General features: G+C 36.3%; 1 protein-coding gene across 4 annotated transcripts in view; it reads right to left on the bottom strand.

The window, feature by feature from the left end:
- Nucleotides 1–5482: 5482 nt before the first annotated feature.
- LOC127413033 (dedicator of cytokinesis protein 11-like) overlaps nt 5483–23351 on the bottom strand; it is a 122463-nt gene continuing 104594 nt past the window's right edge. For all 4 annotated transcript variants that reach the window (XM_051649861.1, XM_051649851.1, XM_051649841.1 and 1 more), the window contains 7 exons: nt 17884–17997; nt 16133–16279; nt 15536–15746; nt 13741–13931; nt 12271–12368; nt 10809–10947; nt 5483–5807 (listed from right to left, as the gene is read on the bottom strand). In XM_051649861.1, the coding sequence (XP_051505821.1) occupies nt 5718–5807; nt 10809–10947; nt 12271–12368; nt 13741–13931; nt 15536–15746; nt 16133–16279; nt 17884–17997 (990 nt within the window). In that variant the 3' untranslated portion in view covers nt 5483–5717. The remainder of the gene's footprint in view (nt 5808–10808; nt 10948–12270; nt 12369–13740; nt 13932–15535; nt 15747–16132; nt 16280–17883; nt 17998–23351) is intronic.

Genomic DNA, 23351 nt, shown 5'->3' on the forward strand with positions numbered 1-23351 from the left:
ATTTTTGCTTCTACAAACTTCAAAACCCCGCAGTCTGTACACAACGACATCCTTTTCTGATCATATGTAGATTCTGTTCATGGAATGAGGCAGAAAATGCTTTCTACAGGTGCATCTCAATAAATTAGAATGTCGTGGAAAAGTTCATTTATTTCAGTAATTCAACTCCAATTGTGAAAATCGTGTATTAAATAAATTCAATGCACACAGACTGAAGTAGTTTAAGTCTTTGGTTCTTTTAATTGTGATGATTTTGGCTCACATTTAACAAAAACCCACCAATTCACTCTCCCAACAAATTAGAATACATCATAAGACCAATAAAAAAAACATTTTTAGTGAATTGTTGGCCTTCTGGAAAGTATGTTCATTTACTGTATATGTACTCAATACTTGGTAGGGGCTCCTTTTGCTTTAATTACTGCCTCAATTTGGCATGGCATGGAGGTGATCAGTTTGTGGCACTGCTGAGGTGGTATGGAAGCCCAGGTTTCTTTGACAGTGGCCTTCAGCTCATCTGCATTTTTTGGTCTCTTGTTTCTCATTTTCCTCTTGACAATACCCCATAGATTCTCTGTGGGGTTCAGGTCTGGTGAGTTTGCTGGCCAGTCAAGCACACCAACACCATGGTCATTTAACCAACTTTTGGTGCTTTTGGCAGTGTGGGCAGGTGCCAAATCCTGCTGGAAAATGAAATCAGCATCTTTAAAAAGCTGGTCAGCAGAAGGAAGCATGAAGTGCTCCAAAATTTCTTGGTAAACGGGTGCAGTGACTTTGGTTTTCAAAAAACACAATGGACCAACACCAGCAGATGACATTGCACCCCAAATCATCACAGACTGTGGAAACTTAACACTGGACTTCAAGCAACTTGGGCTATGAGCTTCTCCACCCTTCCTCCAGACTCTAGGACCTTGGTTTCCAAATGAAATACAAAACTTGCTCTCATCTGAAAAGAGGACTTTGGACCACTGGGCAACAGTCCAGTTCTTCTTCTCCTTAGCCCAGGTAAGACGCCTCTGATGTTGTCTGTGGTTCAGGAGTGGCTTAACAAGAGGAATACGACAACTGTAGCCAAATTCCTTGACATGTCTGTGTGTGGTTGATGCCTTGACCCCAGCCTCAGTCCATTCCTTGTGAAGTTCACCCAAATTCTTGAATCGATTTTGCTTGACAATCCTCATAAGGCTGCGGTTCTCTCAGTTGGTTGTGCATCTTTTTCTTCCACACTTTTTCCTTCCACTCAACTTTCTGTTAACATGCTTGGATACAGCACTCTGTGAACAGCCAGCTTCTTTGGCAATGAATGTTTGTGGCTTACCCTCCTTGTGAAGGGTGTCAATGATTGTCTTCTGGACAACTGTCAAATCAGCAGTCTTCCCCATGATTGTGTAGCCTAGTGAACCAAACTGAGAGACCATTTTGAAGGCTCAGGAAACCTTTGCAGGTGTTTTGAGTTGATTAGCTGATTGGCATGTCACCATATTCTAATTTTTTGAGATAGTGAATTGGTGGGTTTTTGTTAAATGTGAGCCAAAATCATCACAATTAAAAGAACCAAAGACTTAAACTACTTCAGTCTGTGTGCATTGAATTTATTTAATACACGAGTTTCACAATTTGAGTTGAATTACTGAAATAAATGAACTTTTCCACGACATTCTAATTTATTGAGATGCACTTGTACATGATGTTAAAGGCTACATTGGTTAGCATTTCTTGTAAAAAAAAAAAATACACTAACTGCATTGAAGGCATGAAATCGTGTATTTACTGGATTTTTGAAGTGTATCAAACAGTTTTTTGTTAAGCTGTAGAAATATTATGTGGCTCCTCTCTTAAGCTCCCAAGGGAACGTTCCTCAATGACACAAATCCACCTTTTCACTCACAACAGTTTGAATGTAATACATTAAAGGAAAGTGTTTCACTGCTGTTCAAACACTCTTTGGATCGCATAATTTATATGGATAAATGTTTTCCAGATGAATAGTCTAAATATTAAACAAATGACAATAAAATGCAAATTAATCTCTACAGCAATTAAAATACTTTTTGAATGTAACTGTATTCTGATTACCAATGATTTAAATTGTAACTGTAATGGATTACAGTTACTAATATTTTAAAATATACCTAATCCCATTACAAGTATTCCATTACTCACCAAACCTATTGATTTCACATTACTCACTTGCATTTGAGGACAAGATTGCACCATTTTGATATAATGTTGCTTAAATGCATTATATAAAAATTACTTAATTGATCAAAATATGAGAATTTTTTTGTGTGTTGCTATTTTACTGTTTCTGAGCGACATTAATAAAGTAGCCCAGCTAACAATTTTTGATTCCCAGAACGTCCCCAGAATGGACATTCTAACGTTCTCTGGTTAGCCAGGAAAGTTTTTTTTTTATTTACTAAAAATAGAACATTCCCTGTAGCTTTGGAGATCTTTTCCCTAACATTTTTCTAACCTCTGTATTCCTATATCCTCTCTTCAACCCTGCTGTGCATCAATAATAAATCTACAACCCATTGTCGTGTTCTCATCCACTGTTAAATTAATAATTTAAGTTAAACACATTATCAATCTTCAACGTTCTGGAAAGTTTAGTTTGCGGTTATAAAAATAAAACCTAACAATAACCATTAGAATAAAATACGCATCATTTTTAAGCTGTTATGCAAAAACCTCCCTGCAATGATCTGGGAACGTTGGTTTATGGTTATAAAAATAGAACCTAACATTAGGAATTGTTTCCCAAAAAATAACCAAACAAGAACAAACGTTAGGGGAACATTCTGTGTTTACTGGGAGGCTTCTTAAAATGTTCTTACTCTGGCAATTTTGGCATTATAAGTACCATTCATGTGGGGTAACAGATCAGACCATTTATATTTGTGAATCACTGTCACAAAAAACAAAAAGCAATCTGTGGAAATAGAACGATCTTTACTGCACTATTGCATTTATTAATCAGCATTTATGTGTGGATAACCGATCCATTTTCAGTGTAATTATGGCTGGTGTCTAAGAATAAGAGGGATCAATATATTATGAACAATTTACTGCCTTTGCATGTTTAATATGTAATCATTTAACCATAAAAAAGTAATTGAAATCTGATTACAAGTATTTTAAAATATAATTTAATCTAATTACAAGCACTTGATTTTTGTAATCTGATTACATTATCCAAATGACATGTAATCTGTTACTATACCCATCATTGTGCAAAAGTAATGTTAACCATTTGAGCTCTAATTTGACCTTTTTAGCTTTAAAACATATTTTAACTGATATGTCAACATACATTCAGCTGATGGATAAGATCTACGAAATATTAAGAAGTGGCTAAAATAAGTTACTGTAAATATTTCCATTCAATAGTGTCCCTCTAAACAGGCATGTCAGAACATTATTACAGTATTTCTAATTGATCAGTATTACTAGAAACATCAAAGTGACATGCTAAATGCCATCTTGGACATAATGTTACGATATGAAAATGGACGTATAAATTAAGCTTCTAAATAATACGTTTAATGGTTCCATGGTGTAATCCTTTGATTTAAAGATTAGAGTTACAGATGTTTTCTAACCAGTTATTTTTTTTTAAGTTGTTACCCATATTTTTGTTGTATGTGTTTTTAAAATGATAGCTGTCACCCTGTCCTAGCAATATGCTGCATTTCAAAAGAGAAACAGAATTCAGAACATGCTTAATTTTCTTATGAATTACTGATCACAGAAAAAAAAAACACATTCATACAGGGTGATGTAGTAACATGAAGGAAATTATGAAACTGATGGTCAGAATCTCTCTCTCTTTTCTTCAAATTCATTGTCCATTCTTAATCATGAGCAGATTTTATTATAGATTAAAAACAACAATTACTTGTAAATACTGCTTTCTCAATACTGTAACCATCCATACATGTGCACGCACACACACAAGAAATCAACAATTTCCTATATAAATCTGCATATCCTTTGCTTGCAATTTGCATATTCAGTGCAGCACAATTAGATAAGTAACTGGATAGGTAAAGTTTGCCAAGACAAACTTGTAGTCTTGACATAGTATTATCTGAAAGTTAGTTTAAAAAAAGATTATAGATAGATAAACAGATAGATAGATAGATAGATAGGCAAGGAAGAAAGAAAGAGAGAGACCATTAAGGCTTTATGTGGGTTTTTCATTTACATTTTTAAATTTGAACATTCTGTCAATGAAAGTCTATGGGATTTAAGGGATTTTGTCCATAAAGATTGTCCGCTTTGCAAAAACTGTAATTTCAATAAGTTAGACATAGCAAGTCATAGAAACCCAAATCAGAACAGCCTGAAGGTCTGTGCCAAGTTTGGTGGATGTAGCTTGAAAGCTTCAGGTTACAGTGAGAAAGTTTGGTCTTGGTTTAGGATTATAATAATAAAAAAATAAAACTAAATAAATCTAAACCAAGTCTGTAAAATAAGAATTTTGGCTTTGTCAAGCCAAAGTAATAACAGCATTTTGTGAATAAATCAGCCCCTGACAGGCTGTATGGACCTAGGGACAGACAAACAGAAAACAAATACAACAGGAATGGCCAAAAATTTACTACTTCAAACTGGATATCAACAGCTACTCTGTTATATTCTGCATATAATGGTCAGCGGTTTTCTACTTTACAGTACTGTCTGGGGTATGCACTCATACGGCTATGCATACAATATATATAAAATATCATTTCAACTTCAGTCTCTGTTTCTATTTAAATTAATGACAATTACACGCATTGATCTCAACTCAGTCTCAGCATCACACTATCAGTAACCACTGCTATGATGTGCACAACTGAAAATAGGGAAACAGGTGGCTTGGCTTTACTGCATACTGTTATGGTTAGGAGCAATGACCTTTTGAAGTGTTAATCATGATTGCATCAAGCGGATTTCTCTAGGCAACAACATAAATAAAGGTAATGTACACAAAAGCATGTCCAAGAAAAAGAAAAAAAAGCATTTTGTGGAAAGTGTTTATGGCAACATTTTCAGATAGTGACTTTTTGTTCATGAGCTACAACTGTAAATGTAATCTGTAAATGTAAGCATATTGTACTAACTGTCCATTTATTCTTTGGTTTGCTTGGCAATTAAGACATATAATAACAGCTTAGTTTCCAGTGGCATCCCTGCAGTTGAAATGGATAGTTTGGCTAAGATCTGGAACATAATATCAACATGAAGCCGTATTTGCAACCCATTTTACTGTGGAATGTGGAGTGGGACATGATGTTATTCATCAGGAATTGATTTGATCATGAAATGTGGTCCCTATATAAAGTGGGACTTGGTGAAATCAACCAAAAAGGACAATTGTATTAGCTGCAGAGCTGAAGTTATTGCATTTTGATGAAAGATTACTAAGACATTTTTTTTTTCCTTTGGAACAATGTGCACTGATTAATTGTTCACAAAAAGAACAGGAATGTGTAGACAGGGTCAATTTTTATATCATGTTGGCTTTAAAATGCCAATTAGAATTGAAAAAGCAATATATACACAAACCCAAAATTAAAAAAAAGGACTAACTGTACACAAGTAAAACATGGCACAATCTAAAATGCTGACATTCTTGCAGCCAGAGGGATGCTTGCTGAAGGTCTATAGTAACTTGATTTATACATTCAGTTGAACTGATAGTCAAGAACAATGAGTGAAATGTTCTAGCCCAGGTTACTGGAGGTTCCGCTGATAGCGCTAAACACGTGAAGAGAGTTCTGCAACAGAGAATGCATCATGTCCTCCTGGTAGATCTGAGGGATGGAAGATGAGAAGAGATAAGGATTTACAAATGCAATAAGAGGCCAACAGAATAATTGACTACTTACTGGTTAAGATGTATGTATGACTGCATGCACAAATATTTAAACATTATAAGACAAATACTTGTGTACCGCAAAAACGGTTACCTAGAACTCAATCTATTAGGCATGGCAGCATAAAGGAAAACAGAGAAACATTAGAAGCAGATAAAGGAATAAGAGCACATTTCAAGATGATAGGATTACATGCACACCATGTCTATTTCAAACATACTGTGTGTCTTAATCAGCTCCCTAGCTCTATATGTCGTGAAACAGTATATCATGAACACAAATTCGGGCACTGGCAAGGGTGCTGACCCACCGAACACTGGGACACTTATTACTCAATTACCTGTGACATGATTAAGAGGTTGTGGTTTTAAACGCAGCTGGTATTAATCAGCAACATCGCTTTATAAATGACACTATCGTGCATTTTCGTTGTAGATATTAAAACGTACAGTGTTATTATTACAGATAAATTATATAAATTAAAAAAGAAATTGAAAAAAGAAACGTTTTTCTTTTATGAACGTTATGAATGAAAGATACATCTCTTTTAAAGAGAAAATAATGCTTTGACATTATATATTTACACTTGCATTCGTCCTCTAACATCTAGAGAGACTTCAGAAGACCTGACAACATTTCCGGTAAGGGAACATAGACCTTGTTTCCACCTGGAATTAAGATGGGTTTCAGGTGATCTGATCACATGTGGTCAGCCCTAAATACAGGTCTAAACGGGGTCTAAACTGTTTTGTGATCGGATCACTAAAACCATATATGAATGTGGTCAAAAACGCATGTGACCAGATCGCATTTGAGGTGTAACACTAATCCGTCCTATATGCGTCCCGGCAGCAGTGAACGCCACCCCTCACCTGTCAATCAACCGCTGCGCTAAAACAAGAGTTAAAAGTTTGCTGTTTACAAGCGGCTTTAAAAGGAAATAACCGTCCGATCGGAAATTTTTAAAAAGCGGATACATAGGAAAGCTTCCGCCAACCATGACAGAAGCCCAGATCAGTCTGATTCTTAAAAAGGACAAAGATCCAAATGAGTGTAAGAGTTACCGTTCAATTTCCCTGATCCAGCTAGACGTTAAAATATTGTCAAAAATTTTGGCTAACTGATTATGACATAACTGAATACATATAGATCAGGTGGGGTTTATTTGGGGCCGTAGCTCTTCTGATAACATTAGGCGTTTCATCAATATCATGTGGTCAGTGGCGAATGATCAGGCTCTGGTCGCTGCCATTTCACTTGATGCTGAAAAGGCATTTGATATGGTAGAATGGGATTATCTTTTTAAGATTTTGGAAATGTACGGGTTCGGGAATACTTTTATTGGATGGATTAAGTTACTTTATAGACACCCGGTAGCGGCGCTACAAAAAAAATCAGGATAGAGGCACCCGGAAGGGTTGCCCTCTTTCCCCATTATTGTTCTGTCTTGCCCTGGAACCATTAGCAGCCGTGATAAGAAAGGAGGATGATTTTCCAGGGGTGATGGCGGGAGGTATGGCACATAAGCTTTTGCTTAACGCAGATTATATTTTATTGTTCGTCTCTGACCCCACTAGATCTATGACTTGCCTCCACAGAATTATTAATTCCTTTTCTAAATTCTCAGGATACAGAGTTAATTGTTCTAAAGCCGAAGCTTTGGCTCTGGCAGCGTACTGCCCAGTAATGGCTTTTCAGCCGGGCGCCTTCCAGTGGCCCAAACAGGGCATTAAGTATTTGGGTATTTTATTCCCAGCAAATTTGTGTGATTTAGTTAGAGTTAATTTTGACCCCTTAATAAAAAGGTTTTCGAGCGATGTGGTCAGGTGGGCTTCATTACATTTATCTATGATTGGGAAGGTTAATGTTATTAAAATGAATTGTATTCCAAAATTCAACTACCTGCACCAATCTCTCCCAATAGATGTACCCCTCTCTTATTTGAAGCAATTTGATAGCATACCGAAGTCCTTCATTTGAAATGGTAAATATCCCAGATTACATTTCAGTCAGTTGCATAGGCCGACTGACAAAAATGGGCTAGGCCTACCCAAGATTTTGTTTTATTATTATGCATTTGGTCTCAGACATTTGGCTCATTGGTCGCTTCCACCTGAGAGCCCCTCCCTGATTTTGTATTGAACAGGAAGTTCTTGCCCCCATTTCACCATTGCAAAGCCTTTCTATCAAACTAATCTGAGAAATTAAGTTACACCCCGTCATCTCGCACTCGGTATGGACAAAAGTGTCCAGAGTGTTTAATTCAGACATTTATTTAAATGTAGCCTCGAGCATATGGCTGAACCCAAAACTATGTATTAATAAATCCCCTTTCTGCTGGACAGAGTGGATTGAGAGGGAGGTTAATACGCTCAGTGACCTATATGAGAGTGGAGTGTTGAGATCCTTTGAAAATATGGTTCAACATTTTGGGATTCCCAGAACTCAGTTCTTTAGGTATTTACAGCTGTGTCTCCTCTGTGCTAGTTTTGGGAGTAGCACACACTCCCCTAAAGCAGCGGATACTCTGGGAGTGGTGATTATTGCTTTTGGAAAAGGTCATGAGGCATCAGTGTATTACTCCCTGCTAATTCAGGGTCTGGGGGACGGAGCTTCAACTTCTCTCAAGAGATTATGGAAGAAAGATTTAAACTTGGTATTGGAGGAGGGAGTGTGGGCTAGGATTCTAAAAAACGTCAAGTCTACATCTAGAGATGCAAAGGTGCATCTTATGCAATTTAAGATATTACATCGATTCTATTGGACCCCCTCTAGATTGTATAGGCTTGGTCTGAAAGACACACCCACCTGCTGGCGATGCCAATCAGAAGATGTGGATACAACCCATGTTTTTTGATGGTGTGTTAGAATGCTGGGAAACTTAGATTTATTTGACAGGAAATGGGGCAGCTATTTGGCCTTCTTGGAGGGCTCTCGTGGAGGGGCAGTGGAGAGAGAAGTATAGTTTTAAATGTGATTATCATTATATATATATATATACACACACACACACAGTACTGTGCAAAAGTCTTAGGCACATTAAGATGTTTCACAAAAACATTTGTCTTAAGATGGTTATTTATATATTCAGCTTTAATGTGTCAATAGGAAATATCAATTTTAGACTTCCAAACATTCCTTTTGCAAATAGAATACAACAGAATAGAAGAACAGGGCGCTCTGCAAGAGATGGCATTGCCCCTACAGTGTCCCCCACTGAACATCAAGTCAGTCTGCGATTGCATAAAGAGACAGAAGCAATTGAGACTAAATAGACTGAAGAACTGTGGTGAATTCTCCAAGAAGCTTGGTACATCCTATCTGCCAACAACCAAGAAAAACTGTGTCCAGGTGTACCTAGGAGAACTGGGGCTGTTTTAAAGGCAAAGGTGGCCACACCAAATATTGATTTAGCTTTTATTATGTTTACTGGACTTTGTATGATGTTAATTAATAAATGAAAAATATTTATGGCATTATTTTTGAAGACATCCTCACTATGTCACATTTTTCACAAGTGCCTAAAACATTTGCACAGTACTTCATATATATATTTGTTTTTTTGTGTGTGCGTGTGTGTGTGTATACTCATGTGTGACCACAGGGATGTTTGTTGATGGTCATGGTGGGGGTTAAATGTTGATTCTGTGACTATATGTTTTTCTTTTCTTTGTCAATTTTGTGAATCAATAAAAAGTGTTAATCTGAAAAACAAAAACACAAAAAAAAAAGCAGATACATACACAATCACAGGAGCTTCACGGATCTTCTTTAGTGTGTCTGATATCAACACAGATGAACAGCACGAACACCTGAAGCTCCTTTAATACAGGTAATCCACTAAAATATCGGATAATTCTGCTTGACATGTTGCGTTTGTGCTTAGATTAAATTTCAACCGTATCTGGGAGAAACAGTGCAACGTTTTTTCACGTTTTGTCTTTTCTGACTTTGTTGCGCTTTATTATCATGCAGTAGCACACTGACATAGTAATTAATGTATGTTGTCATGAAACAGAGACCCTCCCCTCCAAATCCAAATACATGTGGTCACAGGAGACACATTTAAGTGACCAGGTGTAAACAGCCATGTGTCTCACCTGACCACAAGTGATCGGATCACCCAAGACCCATCTTAATACCAGGTGGAAATTGGGCCACAGTGAGCAATGAGGCTCCCTGGTTTTTACAGTGCATTCTGAGAATTTTTAGGAAGCAAACATTTCAGTGCACTGGAACAATTTCCCCAACTAACTCCCTGGTCAGTTCCCCAACTACGGAGCTGATTAAGACGCACCCGGACACTGAGTTCGGAATTGCATACTACCCTTACTATTTCTACCATAGACAGATTTGGCAGAAGTAGTACGAGTAGTATGGGTTGTATGCAATTCCAAACTCAACCATAGACTTTAGTACTTAACAAGGACTTTTAACCAGTGGTCAACTAATTCTGAGTTAAATGTATTTTAAATCAAGTCAAGTTATTTTTATTTGTATACTGTAGTGCTTTTCACAACACACATTGTTTCAAAGCAGCTTTACAGAAAATTATGCTGTAATGTCTAAAATTCTTCATTTAAAGGAATTAAATGAAAGTCTTTGGTTTAAATGAATAACGTGGCTGAAAATCATGACTTAAAATTCTTTGTCTTGTGGCCCCCAGTGAACAAGCTAAAGGCAACTGTGGCAAGGAACACAAAACGTTTTAGTTTTTGGAGAAAAATAACCTTGGGAGAAACCAGGCTCAGTTGGGGGAGTCAGTTCCCCTCTGGCTATACAGCTTTAATATAATGCCAGTATTAGTTATTTATGTGTAGTACAAGTCTTAAATAAAGGGATTATAGAGAATAATTGTGGGAAATTGTATCTATGAGAAAGAATGTTCACATATGTGATGAGAATGGCTTTTTCATATAATTATTCTCATTACTGTACCTGCTCATGGATGATATCGGAAAGCTCCTTCACCATGCTTTTGAAGTTTGCCTTAAGTCCCTCATGGTACTCATACTGGTCTTCCTTAATGAGTCTCTCGTTAATGTCCAACGCCATACTGCATGCATTAACAAATTGCCTGCAACATGGATCATTAAAGGGATAGTTCAGTCTAGTTAGCCTCAGTCACCTTCACTTTCATTGTATGGAATGCAAGATGCAATGAAAGTTAATGGTGACTGAGGCTGTCGTCCCTAATATTCTGTCTAACAGAAAAAGTGAGGGTGTAATGAGACAGAATTTTCCTTTTTGAGTGAAGCCCCTAGCCCATTAAGTAACAGTCAGAAATAATAACGGTGCTAGATTTAAAAAGTGGGACATATATGTTTACGGAGACATAAAAAACATAATATTACATGTCTGAGAGCATTGTAGCTGCAAACTCCTATTCAGTTTACAAGGATGAGATGGCTTGGTATGATAACAGATACATTCCTGCAACATGACAAGTGGGCACATGCTGCCAAATAAACAGGGACTGCGGAAGATGGCTCCTTCCTGGACGTGACTGACTTCTACTATTTTTAGAACAGCAACTATTGTCTTGTTATGAAAGAGTTATCTTGAGAAGAAAGTTTTAACGTATTGGTAGACTGAATCATGTTGTAACTGAGGCAAATGTGCAGAGAAACTCACTGAAAACAAAACAATATTGAGCTGACTGGTAAGAGAATTATGGATGATATTTTTATAGACCACACACCAACATGGTTCTACTGCAAAAAAAAAAAAAAACTTGAATCTGTGCTGACTAATTTCCTTAATTGTTGTAGTTGTTGTTTCAGGTTCTTGCCATGCCCTTGTTATGCACCCACTCATTTAGATTAGATTAGATTAAACTTTATTGTCTACTACAGAGCCAGTGAAATGCAGTTAGCATCCAACCAGAAGTGCAAATAGTAATATATTATTAAAAAAATAAATGCAGGAAAAGTGCAGCTGCAAATGAGGTAGATATGTAGAATATTGCAGATGAACATTGTAGTGCAGAGACATTAAGGTATGAGGTGTAAAGTGGTTCAGAAGTGAAATGTGCAAAAGTGGTACATATATACACATGTATCTATATTACTATGCATAGTAAGTAACATATAGTGATACAATATATATAACTAAATAAAAAAATATATAATATATATAAGTAAATATACTGTATAAAGTTATATTTACTTGTATATATTTAATTTTTTTTATTTAGTTATATATATTGTATCACTATATATGTTACTTACTATGCATAGTAATATAGATACATATATGTGTATATATGTACCACTTTTGCACATTTCACTTCTGAACCACTTTATACCTCATACCTTACCATGTCTCTGCACTACAATGTTCATCATTTATCGGTTCCCTTTCCAAGTTCAACAAAAACTGCAGAAGTTATACTGTGTACCTGAATATTTCCTTGAGCTCTTTTACTTTCTTGTTGGATTGACCCGATTTGGATTCATCCAGGAAAGCTCTGGCGTAGGCCATTGGTCCTGCATTCACCTATGTCCCCCAAAACAACATAAAGCTGTTACAGTAAATATGCCATCTCACACCAAATGTGGCCAAAAAGTCACAATTATTACTTTCCACAAACAAATGTGAATGAAATCACCCCTCACTTTCACACTGTGATCTTTGAAGTCAAGTGTTGAAGGGTAAATCTAATGAAGAAATGTCTGGGTCATATTTCAAACCAAAATCAAAAGAAAATTATATTCTGCAAAAGAATATCTTTTGGCCATTAAGATTTTTTTGCATTTTGTTACATTCCTTCCATGACAATAAAACCATTTTCCCACCAAATTGTTTTTACTGTAATGCGGGGAAATGAAGTTAATAAAGTAATGGATCTGTAATAAAGTATTTGTCTTGATGTTGATGTTTGTTTGTTTTTATTAGAATCAGCATTAATTAAATTCAGTACAACAAATACTACAATTACGCATCCTTACAATTGTACTGTACAAATATGCTTTACAATATAAATTATCACAATAAATGGATAGATGAGAATGAGATTTTTTGCATTACAGTAGGCAACATTGAAATGGGGGAGGATGTGCTTAATTGTCATGAAAATAATGCAAAAAATCTTAAAGAAATAGTGCAACCAAAAATTGTCATTGTTTACTCACTCATATTGCTACATACCCGCATTACTTTTCTTTTGTGGATCATATAAGGACATTTTTGCCATATAGTGAAAGTGAAAAGTGACTCCAGGCTGTGACGCTCCTTTATGGAAAAAAACACCATAAAACCATAGTACAAGTAGTCGATGCAACTCGTGCACTATTTTCCAAGTCTTCTGAAGTCATTTAATCACTTTGTTGAATGAGCGGACCAAGAATTAAGCTGTTATTCACTCTCAGATCAAATCAAATAATTGATCAACTCCTGTAAAGAGTGCCCAAATCAAATCGTATCGACTACTTTTACTGTGGTTTTATGGTGTTTCTTTGTCCTTTATGGAGCTTGACAGCACGGAGTCACTATTCACTTTCATCATATGGAAAAGAGATGTGTGAAGGTGAAAAGAAGATTTGTTTTTTATTATTCCTTTTGTTTTCCAGGAAAGTAGTCATAAGGCTTTGGAATGAAATGAGGGTGAGTAAATAACGACAGAATTTTCATTTTTGGGTGTACTGTTCCTTAATTGATTCTAAAATATGCTTCCTTTTTTTCATGAAAAATTGTATTTCTTAATTTATTCTTTCGATTTTGGGGTGAAATATGAACCCAGTTTTCGTTTTCAAGATTCATTCAGAAAGGTACATTTTAATTTATTTTTGTTTAATCCTCTGTAGGTCATGATATACCTAGTTTCCAGACTAAAGGGTGCTAAGATGTTAAAGAATACTATGGACAGTACCTGCACACTAACACAGCCTTGGAGTTTGAGTTGGAGCTGGATCATGTCAACCTCTTGATTTAAGCAGAGTTTTGTGAGTTCAGCACTTTTCTCTTTCATCTCATCTATTGCCACATCAATGGGTTTCAGCTCAAAGTGTTTCTCTGCCACCACCTCGATGCGCTTCTTTACGTAGGGAAATGTGTTGGCCGCTGTAGACACACACACACACACGCAGGGCCATATAGACACTGTCAACAAAGAGATATGCCTAGAAACCATATTAACACAAATATCTAATCTTTTATCTGTGACTGACTGTCAAACTGAGACATGGAATTTACAGCTTGCCACAAACCTGCTGTTTTTACTACTGGAGTGACAGCCACTTGGCAACAAATGACTGCAGAGGTAGTTTGAAAACAGCCATTGTGTAAGGGATATTGTTACATCACTAACAATTGTTGGGTCAATGTGTGCGTGCTTGTTTGTAGAATATGCATTTCGCCGGTGGGGAAGCTGTCATTTTTATTGTCAATTCTAAAGTGTTTTTCTTAGTTTCATCAAATATTTACACTAATGTTATACAGTAATAAGTACATGTCATGTAATGCAGGTTATGAACACGTATTATTCAATTAGCATCTTTACAGTTTCGTAAAGATACTAATGTTATCATTATTATTGGATTAAATATTAGAATATTATATGAAAATAATAATACATTTCTTTACAATCCTGTTAAATCCTTGAGTTTTACAGACAACAGGAGGAAGAAGATGCGTTATTATATTCCATCTACGCAACTGTTTTTAAATTCATTGCCTATGTACACATGCATCTGATTGAGGCCTTTTGCCATTGTGCCTTGCTCTTTTATCTATTTTCTCTTACTCTTTTATTAAAGCCTGTTGCTATTGATGAGTGATCAGTCATATAAAAGCCGATACCGCAGCTGAGCACCCATGAGCTAAGGTGGCATCCTCCAATTTGAGTACTGCTATCTGAGCTAATGCCTTTGAAATAAATGGGAATGCTAATGGATAGCTCTCTCCAAGTATTTTAGAGCTCCTTGGAAAAACACTTTAAAGCCAGTATTTTGAATCTTCGGTACTGCGGTTGTACAGTGGCACTGGTATATCATGCAGCACACTATTTGCATGTTTTAGTTCCTATTTTGTACCTTGTTATCAGTGTTGGACAAGTTACTTAAAATAAGTAATCCACTGCAAATTACTATTTCTCTAAAAATGTAATCAGATTACTTTATTACTTAATCTAAAAAGTAATCACATTGATTATTGTTTAACTTTTAAGTTACTTTCTAAATCACTTTTCTAAGAAGTTTTGGTTTTCCATTCCTCACTCATTGTCGCACACCCTTCAGCTGTCACAGAAATGCTAACAGACGTACATATGAATTAATATTTTAATTGTATTATACATATCACTTTAGCACAAGTAATGTACTTAAAAGTAATTACTTTAATTGACTGTAATCTGTTACTGTTACTGTAATCTGATGATAAGAATTTAAAATGTAATGATTTGCATTACTTTTTTTTGACTAAAAAGTAATTAATTACAGTAACTAATTACTTTGTAAACGGATAAATGCATCACTGCTTGCTATATACTAATACATGCAATATTTTTTATTTTATGCATTTATATAATTATTATAATTAAGTTAAATTCTCTTATAATGCATGTTAAGCCAAAAAAAAAGTGCAACACTAGAAATCTCATAAATATGATGCGATGTGTTCCCAATGAGCACGTCCTGTTTTTCCAGCTGTATGCATGTTGTGCTTACTGGTAAGTATCGTTCGCCGCTTGCACTGTTCCTCAACCCCACCGTGTTTCTTTCCTGTGAGTGTGTAAGGTGTCTCAAAGACAAAACGACTGATGTTTTGGCACTTCTCAAAGTCCGTCTTCCTTTCTGACAGCTCTTTCTCGTCAAAGTATGACTTGACAAATGTGACCTGAATATAGGCAAACTTTGGGTCCAGATCTTTCTGGTTTACCTGTGGGTAATAACAGAAAGTTTATGTGTGGTTACTTTTACTAAAAGTAAGAAAGATGGCAGTTTACTAAGAAATTGTAAGATTAAAAACAATCTGTAAAAATATTATTTTGCAAAGTATAAATATTTGTGGATTAAATAGCTCGAGGTAAAAGAGTGCATGCACATTTTTTCATTTGAGATGTTTAACAGCTCAGAATAGAATGGGCTTCAAAATGTTATAAACTTATCAAAACAATATATGGGATGACTGGTAGCTAGACATGCCTGCAAATGTTCTGTTTGGTCACAAAATAAACAACATTTTCCTGGACAGAGCCCCACATGCGCAGCCCTTTATGATCAGTGAGCCGTAAAACAGGAAACTGCACAATGACTGCTGCTTACTTTGTTTGAGTCTTGGATGATTTTGACATTTTCTACTCCAAACTTTTCTCCGTAGAGGGTAATGAGACGATGGGAAATTTCAGACAGACCGGTGAGCTTTGGCTCTTTGTAGATATATTCTTTTCCGTCCTCTTCTTCAAAGAAGCCCTAAAAAAAAAAACACACACACAAAATGAACAAATAAATAAAACGATTGATGTTTTACAAAAAATTGTGATAAAAGCAGACTATTGCTATTTAATTGATCATTGTAAAAAGAGAAACTACGCAGCTGTTACCTTAAAGAGGGATTTCTACCTTATCTGACCCTTAAAAATGACTCTTGTTGGTGTAACCCAATTTCGTCTTGTTGATTCTGTTCTTATGTATATATATATATATATATACACTGGCAGCCAAAAGTTTGGAATGATGTATAGATTTTGCTCTTATGGAAAGAAATTGGTACTTTTATTCACCAAAGTGGCATTCAACTGATCACAATGTATAGTCAAGACATTAATAATGTGAAAAATTACTATTACAATTTGATTTTTTTTTTTTTTTCTTTTTTTCAGAACTTCTTAAACTGCTTCAAAGAGTTTTTCATCAAAAAATCCTCCACGTGCAGCAATGACAGCTTTGCAGATCCTTGGTATTCCAGCTGTCAGTTTGTCCAGATACTCAGGTGACATTTCACCCCACACTTCCTGTAGCACTTGCCATAGATGTGGCTGTCTTGTTGGGCACTTCTCACGCACCTTACAGTCTAGCTGATCCCACAAAAGCTCAATGGGGTTACGATCCATAACACTCTTTTCCAATTATCTGTTGTCCAATGTCTGTTTCTTTGCCCACTCTAACCTTTTCTTTTTGCTTTTCTGTTTGAAAAGTGGCTTTTTATTTACAATTCTTCCCATAAGGCCTGCACCCCTGAGTCTTCTCTTTACTGTTGTACATAAAACTGGTGTTGAGCGGGTAGAATTCAATGAAGCTGTCAGCTGAGGACATGTGAGGTGTCTATTTCTCAAACTAAAGATACTAGTGTATTCAAACTAGTGTATATACTGTATATATATATATATGTATATATTTCCACATACAGTAAATGTTTTAGGTCACCTAACATTTTTTTGTGCTCTCAATGTGTGTAGAAAAATCTGTACATTTATGAATGTAAATTTCAAAGAAACAACTATAATGTAAATGTATTCAAAATTAGCATGACAAAAAGAACTACACATTGTCTAGATCTTTCTAGAAGTTTTTAACAATACATTTTTGTGGGCAGTTCACTTATCAATTCTAATAACTCTATCAGGGCTTTGACCATCATGGACATTGATTATTCAGATTAGAAGTTGATCAATAAGTGTTTTCGATAACTGATCCTTAAAATGAAACATTTGGTCTACCATATTCTTGACTATTTGGTTAGATCCTTGAAGTGTAGAGCCTTGAGCCATTGCTCAAGACTGAACAATGTTGACTTCAGATAACTGACCAAGTAATAAAACAATATTTGTTTTTTACATCAAAATGACAAAAAAAAAAAAAAAAACAGTAATCCTAAAAAGCAATTGCTTTTGGCAGGCATACTTTCACATTTTCCACAAGGTCAGAAAAGAGATGTCTTTCTCAAAACTCAAACTTAAAGGTGCCTAAAATATCAATGGTTACAGAGAAAGAAGTAATTTCAGGAAGTGTTCATTAAAAAATGAGAAAAAAACATAGCAAGAACAGACTTGTGGTATGTTATCTTTTGAACCCACCTGTCCGTAAAAGGCAACTCTAAAGTAAGTCCCCAGCAGACGTCGACCAGACAGCATCACTTCCAATATTTTAGCGTACGCTCGCTGCAGCGTGTCATACAACCGCCTCAGTTTCTATTGAAGAAAGAAAGAAAAATAAGAACATTTGTGTGTGTGTGTGTGTGTGTGGTTGTTATTTGTAGCTTGTAGTTTTTCATGCATTGATCTATGCTGTAATTACACATTGTAAATGCTCTGTGTGGAAACCTTTTTAAATTGCATGTAAACTTTTTTTTTTTTACATTGGCCTTTTTGCTACATTTAATGATAGGAGAAAGTGCAGACAGAAATGATTGTAGAATATGATTGGAAAATGACAAGACAGATTTATGTCGTCCACATAAGCGCTATGGCTCAATGTGTCTGGGTAGATTACATTTGAAATATCATCTGGTATGGATTACAAATTAGAGAACTAAAATTGTAATCAGTAAAAATCTTTTAGATTACAATTATAAATATTTTAATATGATTACATTTGGATTACATTTTAGTTGAAAATCTAACCATGACATTTAAGTGTATTAAGTACCAATTGGAGGGGTGTAAATTGGAGTTTCATCATGATATGATGTTATATCGATTCTCTTAGCCAGCGATAAGGTAATTAAATTGTAAATAAAATAATAATAAATATAATAATAATAATACAGAACAATAAATAATATAAAAAATAAAGTTACATAAATGTTATCATCATTCGTTTGATGAGAGCTCATTCCCTAAATGAGGTAAACACTACAGTGACAATTTTTCATTTCTCCAACAGTCAAGCAAGTCTTTCAGTACAAAATACTTACATACCCACAAATTGTTCCTGACAGGAGATTATGTGCAGTCTTCCACAGTTGTATTGCAAAATTCTGTTACAGTTTACTGTGATGTTAGTAAGGGTGTTTATGTGAAGATGTGAAAAGTCTTGTAATTGATGCTGGTGCAGGACAGGTGTATTTTCTTTCCCTTGTCAGTTCTGTTTAGAATGTCAGGGCTGTCTAGCCGTTTGACATGGTGGCAAAAAGCGCTATCCTATCACCAGAGCTCGCATTTCCAGGAAAGCCCGATTGATGCGTGCGCACAAATTGAATACAGCACAACTTCAGGCTTCAATCATTCCATGCACATCCGTGTCCCACATGAGAAGCATATTTAATGCTTATAAAGCGAGATGAATATCATTAGGTTGCTGCATCGCCTGATGGAAATGCATACGGATGTGGCTAGCATTAGAGTGTCAAAATAAAGGTGCATCTTAAAAAAATATACATCGATGTTTACACACATCAGTGACATCGCATCATTGGTTATTTGATCGATGCTTTGATCCATATTGTTGTATCGTTACACCCCTAAAATGTACGTGATATGTAATCATGTAATCCATAAAAAGAAACTGTAATCTGGTTAAACAACAAATAAAAATGTAAAAAATATAAGCCCAATAAAAACAAGTACTCTATTTTTGTAATCTGATAATGTAAATCAGATTACATGTAGTTCAAATATCCAACACTGGTAAGAGCACATGCGCTAACCGCTAGGCTACAGCTCCGGCTTGGTTGGGCAAATTCACTGAACAGTTGCGGCACTTTTGTATGTGGTATTTCAGTACAAAAACATTTGCCTTGGTCACTAACCACCTGCAATAGAGGATAACCAGATGGAAAATGTGCCAAAATAGCGCTGTGTTGTATTTGGATTAAGTTATTTTCAGTGCAAAAATGCCTGCTTTCTATGTAAATAAGTCTTATAATAGATTATGCCTTAATCACAAAACTCAGCACTATTTGCTGTCGCAATTAACGTTGTGTTATTCACGGCAACAGAAAGCAGGCGGTAAATAGAATTTCATTAAAAAGTTTGAGTATTTTTTTTGGATCTTGGCAGCAGCAATTCTTCAAATGATAATCAAATGATGGAGAAGATCATTATAACCAGCATCTATCCACACGCGCAGAATAGTTGAGCCAATTCAGGTGCCTGGATAGCAGCATTTCAACCTATTACTCAGAACTAGCCTACAAGATCAGGAATTGCACTGTGCAAATTCCATTCAGCACAAATTGAGGAAGCATTTGCGCCCTTAGCTGATTTCCTTGTGAATCAGGCATTAAAACAACACAGACAGTGCATGCAAATAAACAGTGCTATTAGCGTGTATAATTCATTCTTAGTCAAACCCCCTCTGGATGCGTGACAACTTTTAAGTGTGTAATCTGTAGGAGAGTCTGTTTTAAAGAGGGCAGGATTATTGATGTTGATGTCTCTGTTTTGTTTGTAGATGTTCAGTTGTACATATTGTAAGGCACCTTGCAAACAGTTTAACTCAGAACAGGACCCTTTGCCAGAGTTAGGTAAATTTTGTTATGCAAGAAAACATCATCAGTGTATATATTCCTTGAGGACACAAATATATCTACCAGCCCGACTTTGTGGTGCCATGTGTGACTACTCAAACATGCATAAACATTGACTAGGAAAATTTTCCACAACAAATCTTCAATATAATATGGATACTATCTTCATCTTATTAAAGCAGATTAAAATGCAACATTTTTAACAGAACAAACAAACAGCATCTAACTGACAAAGAACTGACCGGTCTAACAATTACAAACTAGATTTTGACATTTTCTGAAGAAAATGTGAGTGGTGCTTGCTCATTAAAAACTTGTCAGGGTTTTGTGGTTGCTAAGGTGTTCTAAGTATTTTTAGGGCATTGCTATACATTAACTAGGGTGTTTTGGTTGGTTGCTTAGTTTTTTTTAGTTTTTTTTTTTTTGTTAATGTACTTCCCTAACCTAAAACTTTTACCTAAACCTAACCAAGTGTTTTAAAAAAGCAAATGAGAGGTGAACAAAACAGACATCCTTAGCCTTAACCAACACCTAAACCTAGCCGATAGTGTTAAGATGAAATCCGACATGAAAATAATTTTTTTTGAAGAAACCACATCATTTCTTGTTGCTTCTATGACACTTTCGTCTCATGTGCCAACTTGCATGCTTGACTGGTCTTGAGCCACATTCTGACGAGTGCAAAGTACAACACTCTATCAGGTGAGCTATCACTGAAGCTTATCACATTGGAACACGTGTAAATGTAGGTGTGTCTGTAATACAAGTGTTAAAATGTATAATTTTTCAAATGATGCGTTAGAGAAAAGGTGTTTCATATCATAGCATAGCAGTGTGTGAGTACTAGAGCAAAAAATAAGTGCTTATAAAGTCATAATCAGCCGTTGTAGTCGTAATTTGTTAAATTAAATATAACGCAGGGGCCTGGGTAGATCAGCAAGTAAGACGCTGACTACCACCCCTGGAGGCGTGAGTTCGAATCCAGGGCATGCTGAGTGACTCCAGCCCGGTCTCCTAAGCAACCAAATTGGCCCGGTTGCTAACGAGGGTAGAGTCACGTTGGGGTAACCTCCGCGTGGTCGCTATAATGTGGTTCTCGCTCTCGGTGGGGCGTGTGGTGAGTTGTGCGTGGATGCCGCGGAGGATAGCGTGAGGCCTCCACACGCGCTATGTCTCCGCGGTAATGCGCTCAACAAGCCACGTGATAAGATGCGCAGACTGACGGCCTCAGACGCGGAGGCAATTGAGATTCTTCCCCTGACACCCGGATTGAGGTGAGTCACTACGCCACCACGAGGACTTAGAACGCATTGGGAATTGGGCATTCCAAATTGGGGAGAAACGGGGGAGGAGAGAAAAAAAAGTAAATATAACGCATAGTTGTTGTAGTGCCTCTATTGTTCATTTCACTAGAAACTGCAGCGAAATGTAGAATTTGGCACCTAAAAGTTAGTTTGCAAGAATGTTAATGAAGTAACATTCATTCAGTGAGACTAGGTTGGAAATGTGAATTACTTTCATTTACATAAAAACACAAGTTAGACCAACAATAGTCCCCCAAATGTTGTCCCAACTAGCCTAACAGAGTTGTCTGAACATAAAATTTCATGTTAAACAATTTAGCTAATTTGTTAGTTCCCAGCATGCATTGCAACATGAATAAATTATGAGGTTAGTGTTATAGGCTTATTTTTTGCTGTTTATTGATACAATGTATTTACGTGTATGTGTGTGCTACTCGTTTTGGAGTGATCAATTATTTTATGTTCTTATTATTTTGTTGTCTACCAAATAAATGTACAATACAATCACAAAAGGGTTTTAACATAGGGCATTATACTAGAATCACCACCAGATTTTAGGGTTCCCCCACCTCAAAAATCTCAATTTAACCCATTTTTGTAACCCCAACTCTTGCAACAACAGTAACCAGGAAGCTAGCATCTTCTAACTCTTCTAGCTTGTATGTTGGAGCTTTATAGGAGGGAACTGTTTTATACAAAGGCCAGACTTTTAGAAGAGTTGAACTTGTTGTGAGAGTGTTGGCACAGTGGGAAAGTTTCCATAAAGAAGAGATCTGTCATGTCTTTATTTGTGAATGGTTTTCTAAACAGTGAGTGAGGTAGTTATAGTTACAGAGGGAAGGGGAAGATTTGTGTGTATCATTGGACACAAACGGAAATAGGACGTTTATACTATTTTCAAAGCTAACTAAGATATTGAGAGGAAAGAAACACCTGCAAAATATTGCATATAATGCCTACACCTACACGTAGGAAAATATTATTGCTCAGAAGTGACACATTCATTGCTTTGGAGACTTAGGAGTACTTGGTTATGTTTCACTGAAATATTAACATTGCTTCTTATGTTTCCCTTAAAAATTAGGAGAAACAACTGGGATGTTGAAGAGATCTTAATTGTGATTGACACTGCGAATGTTCTTAAGATGTCTGAAGATGCACTCTGTTTAGACATCATTCAAAGTTTTTTGTGACCAGAGGGATACTGCAGTCATTTAATGTCCAGTCATTGTGTGCATGTGTTTTCTTCTCTCCCCAATTTGGAATGCCCAATTCCCAATGCGCTCTAAGTCCTCGTGGTGGCGTAGTGACTTGCCTCAATCCGGGTTGCGGAGGACAAATCTCAGTTGCCTCCGCATCTGAGACCGTCAATCCGCACATCTTATCATGTGGCTTGTTAAGTGCATTACCGCAGAGACATAGTGCGTGTGGAGGCTTCATGCTATTTTCCGCGGCATCCACGCACAACTCATCACGTGCCCCACCGAGAGCGAGAACCACATTATAGTGACCACGAGGAGGTTACCCCATGTGACTCTACCCACTCTAGCAACCGGGCCAATCTGGTTGCTTGGGAGACCTGGCTGGAGTCACTTAGCAAGCCCTGGATTCGAACTCGCGACTCCAGGGGTGGTAGTCAGCTTCTTTACTCGCTAAGCTACCCAGGTCCCGTGTGCATGTGCTTTCTAAGAATTTAGTTTGCAAGTATCAAGCTTCTGTCTGGTGAAAAACCATAATTTTCACAGGTGCTACAAACAATTCTAGACATTTA

This window comes from Myxocyprinus asiaticus, chromosome 2 (assembly GCF_019703515.2).
Source record: "Myxocyprinus asiaticus isolate MX2 ecotype Aquarium Trade chromosome 2, UBuf_Myxa_2, whole genome shotgun sequence".
Lineage (NCBI taxonomy): Eukaryota > Metazoa > Chordata > Actinopteri > Cypriniformes > Catostomidae > Myxocyprinus > Myxocyprinus asiaticus.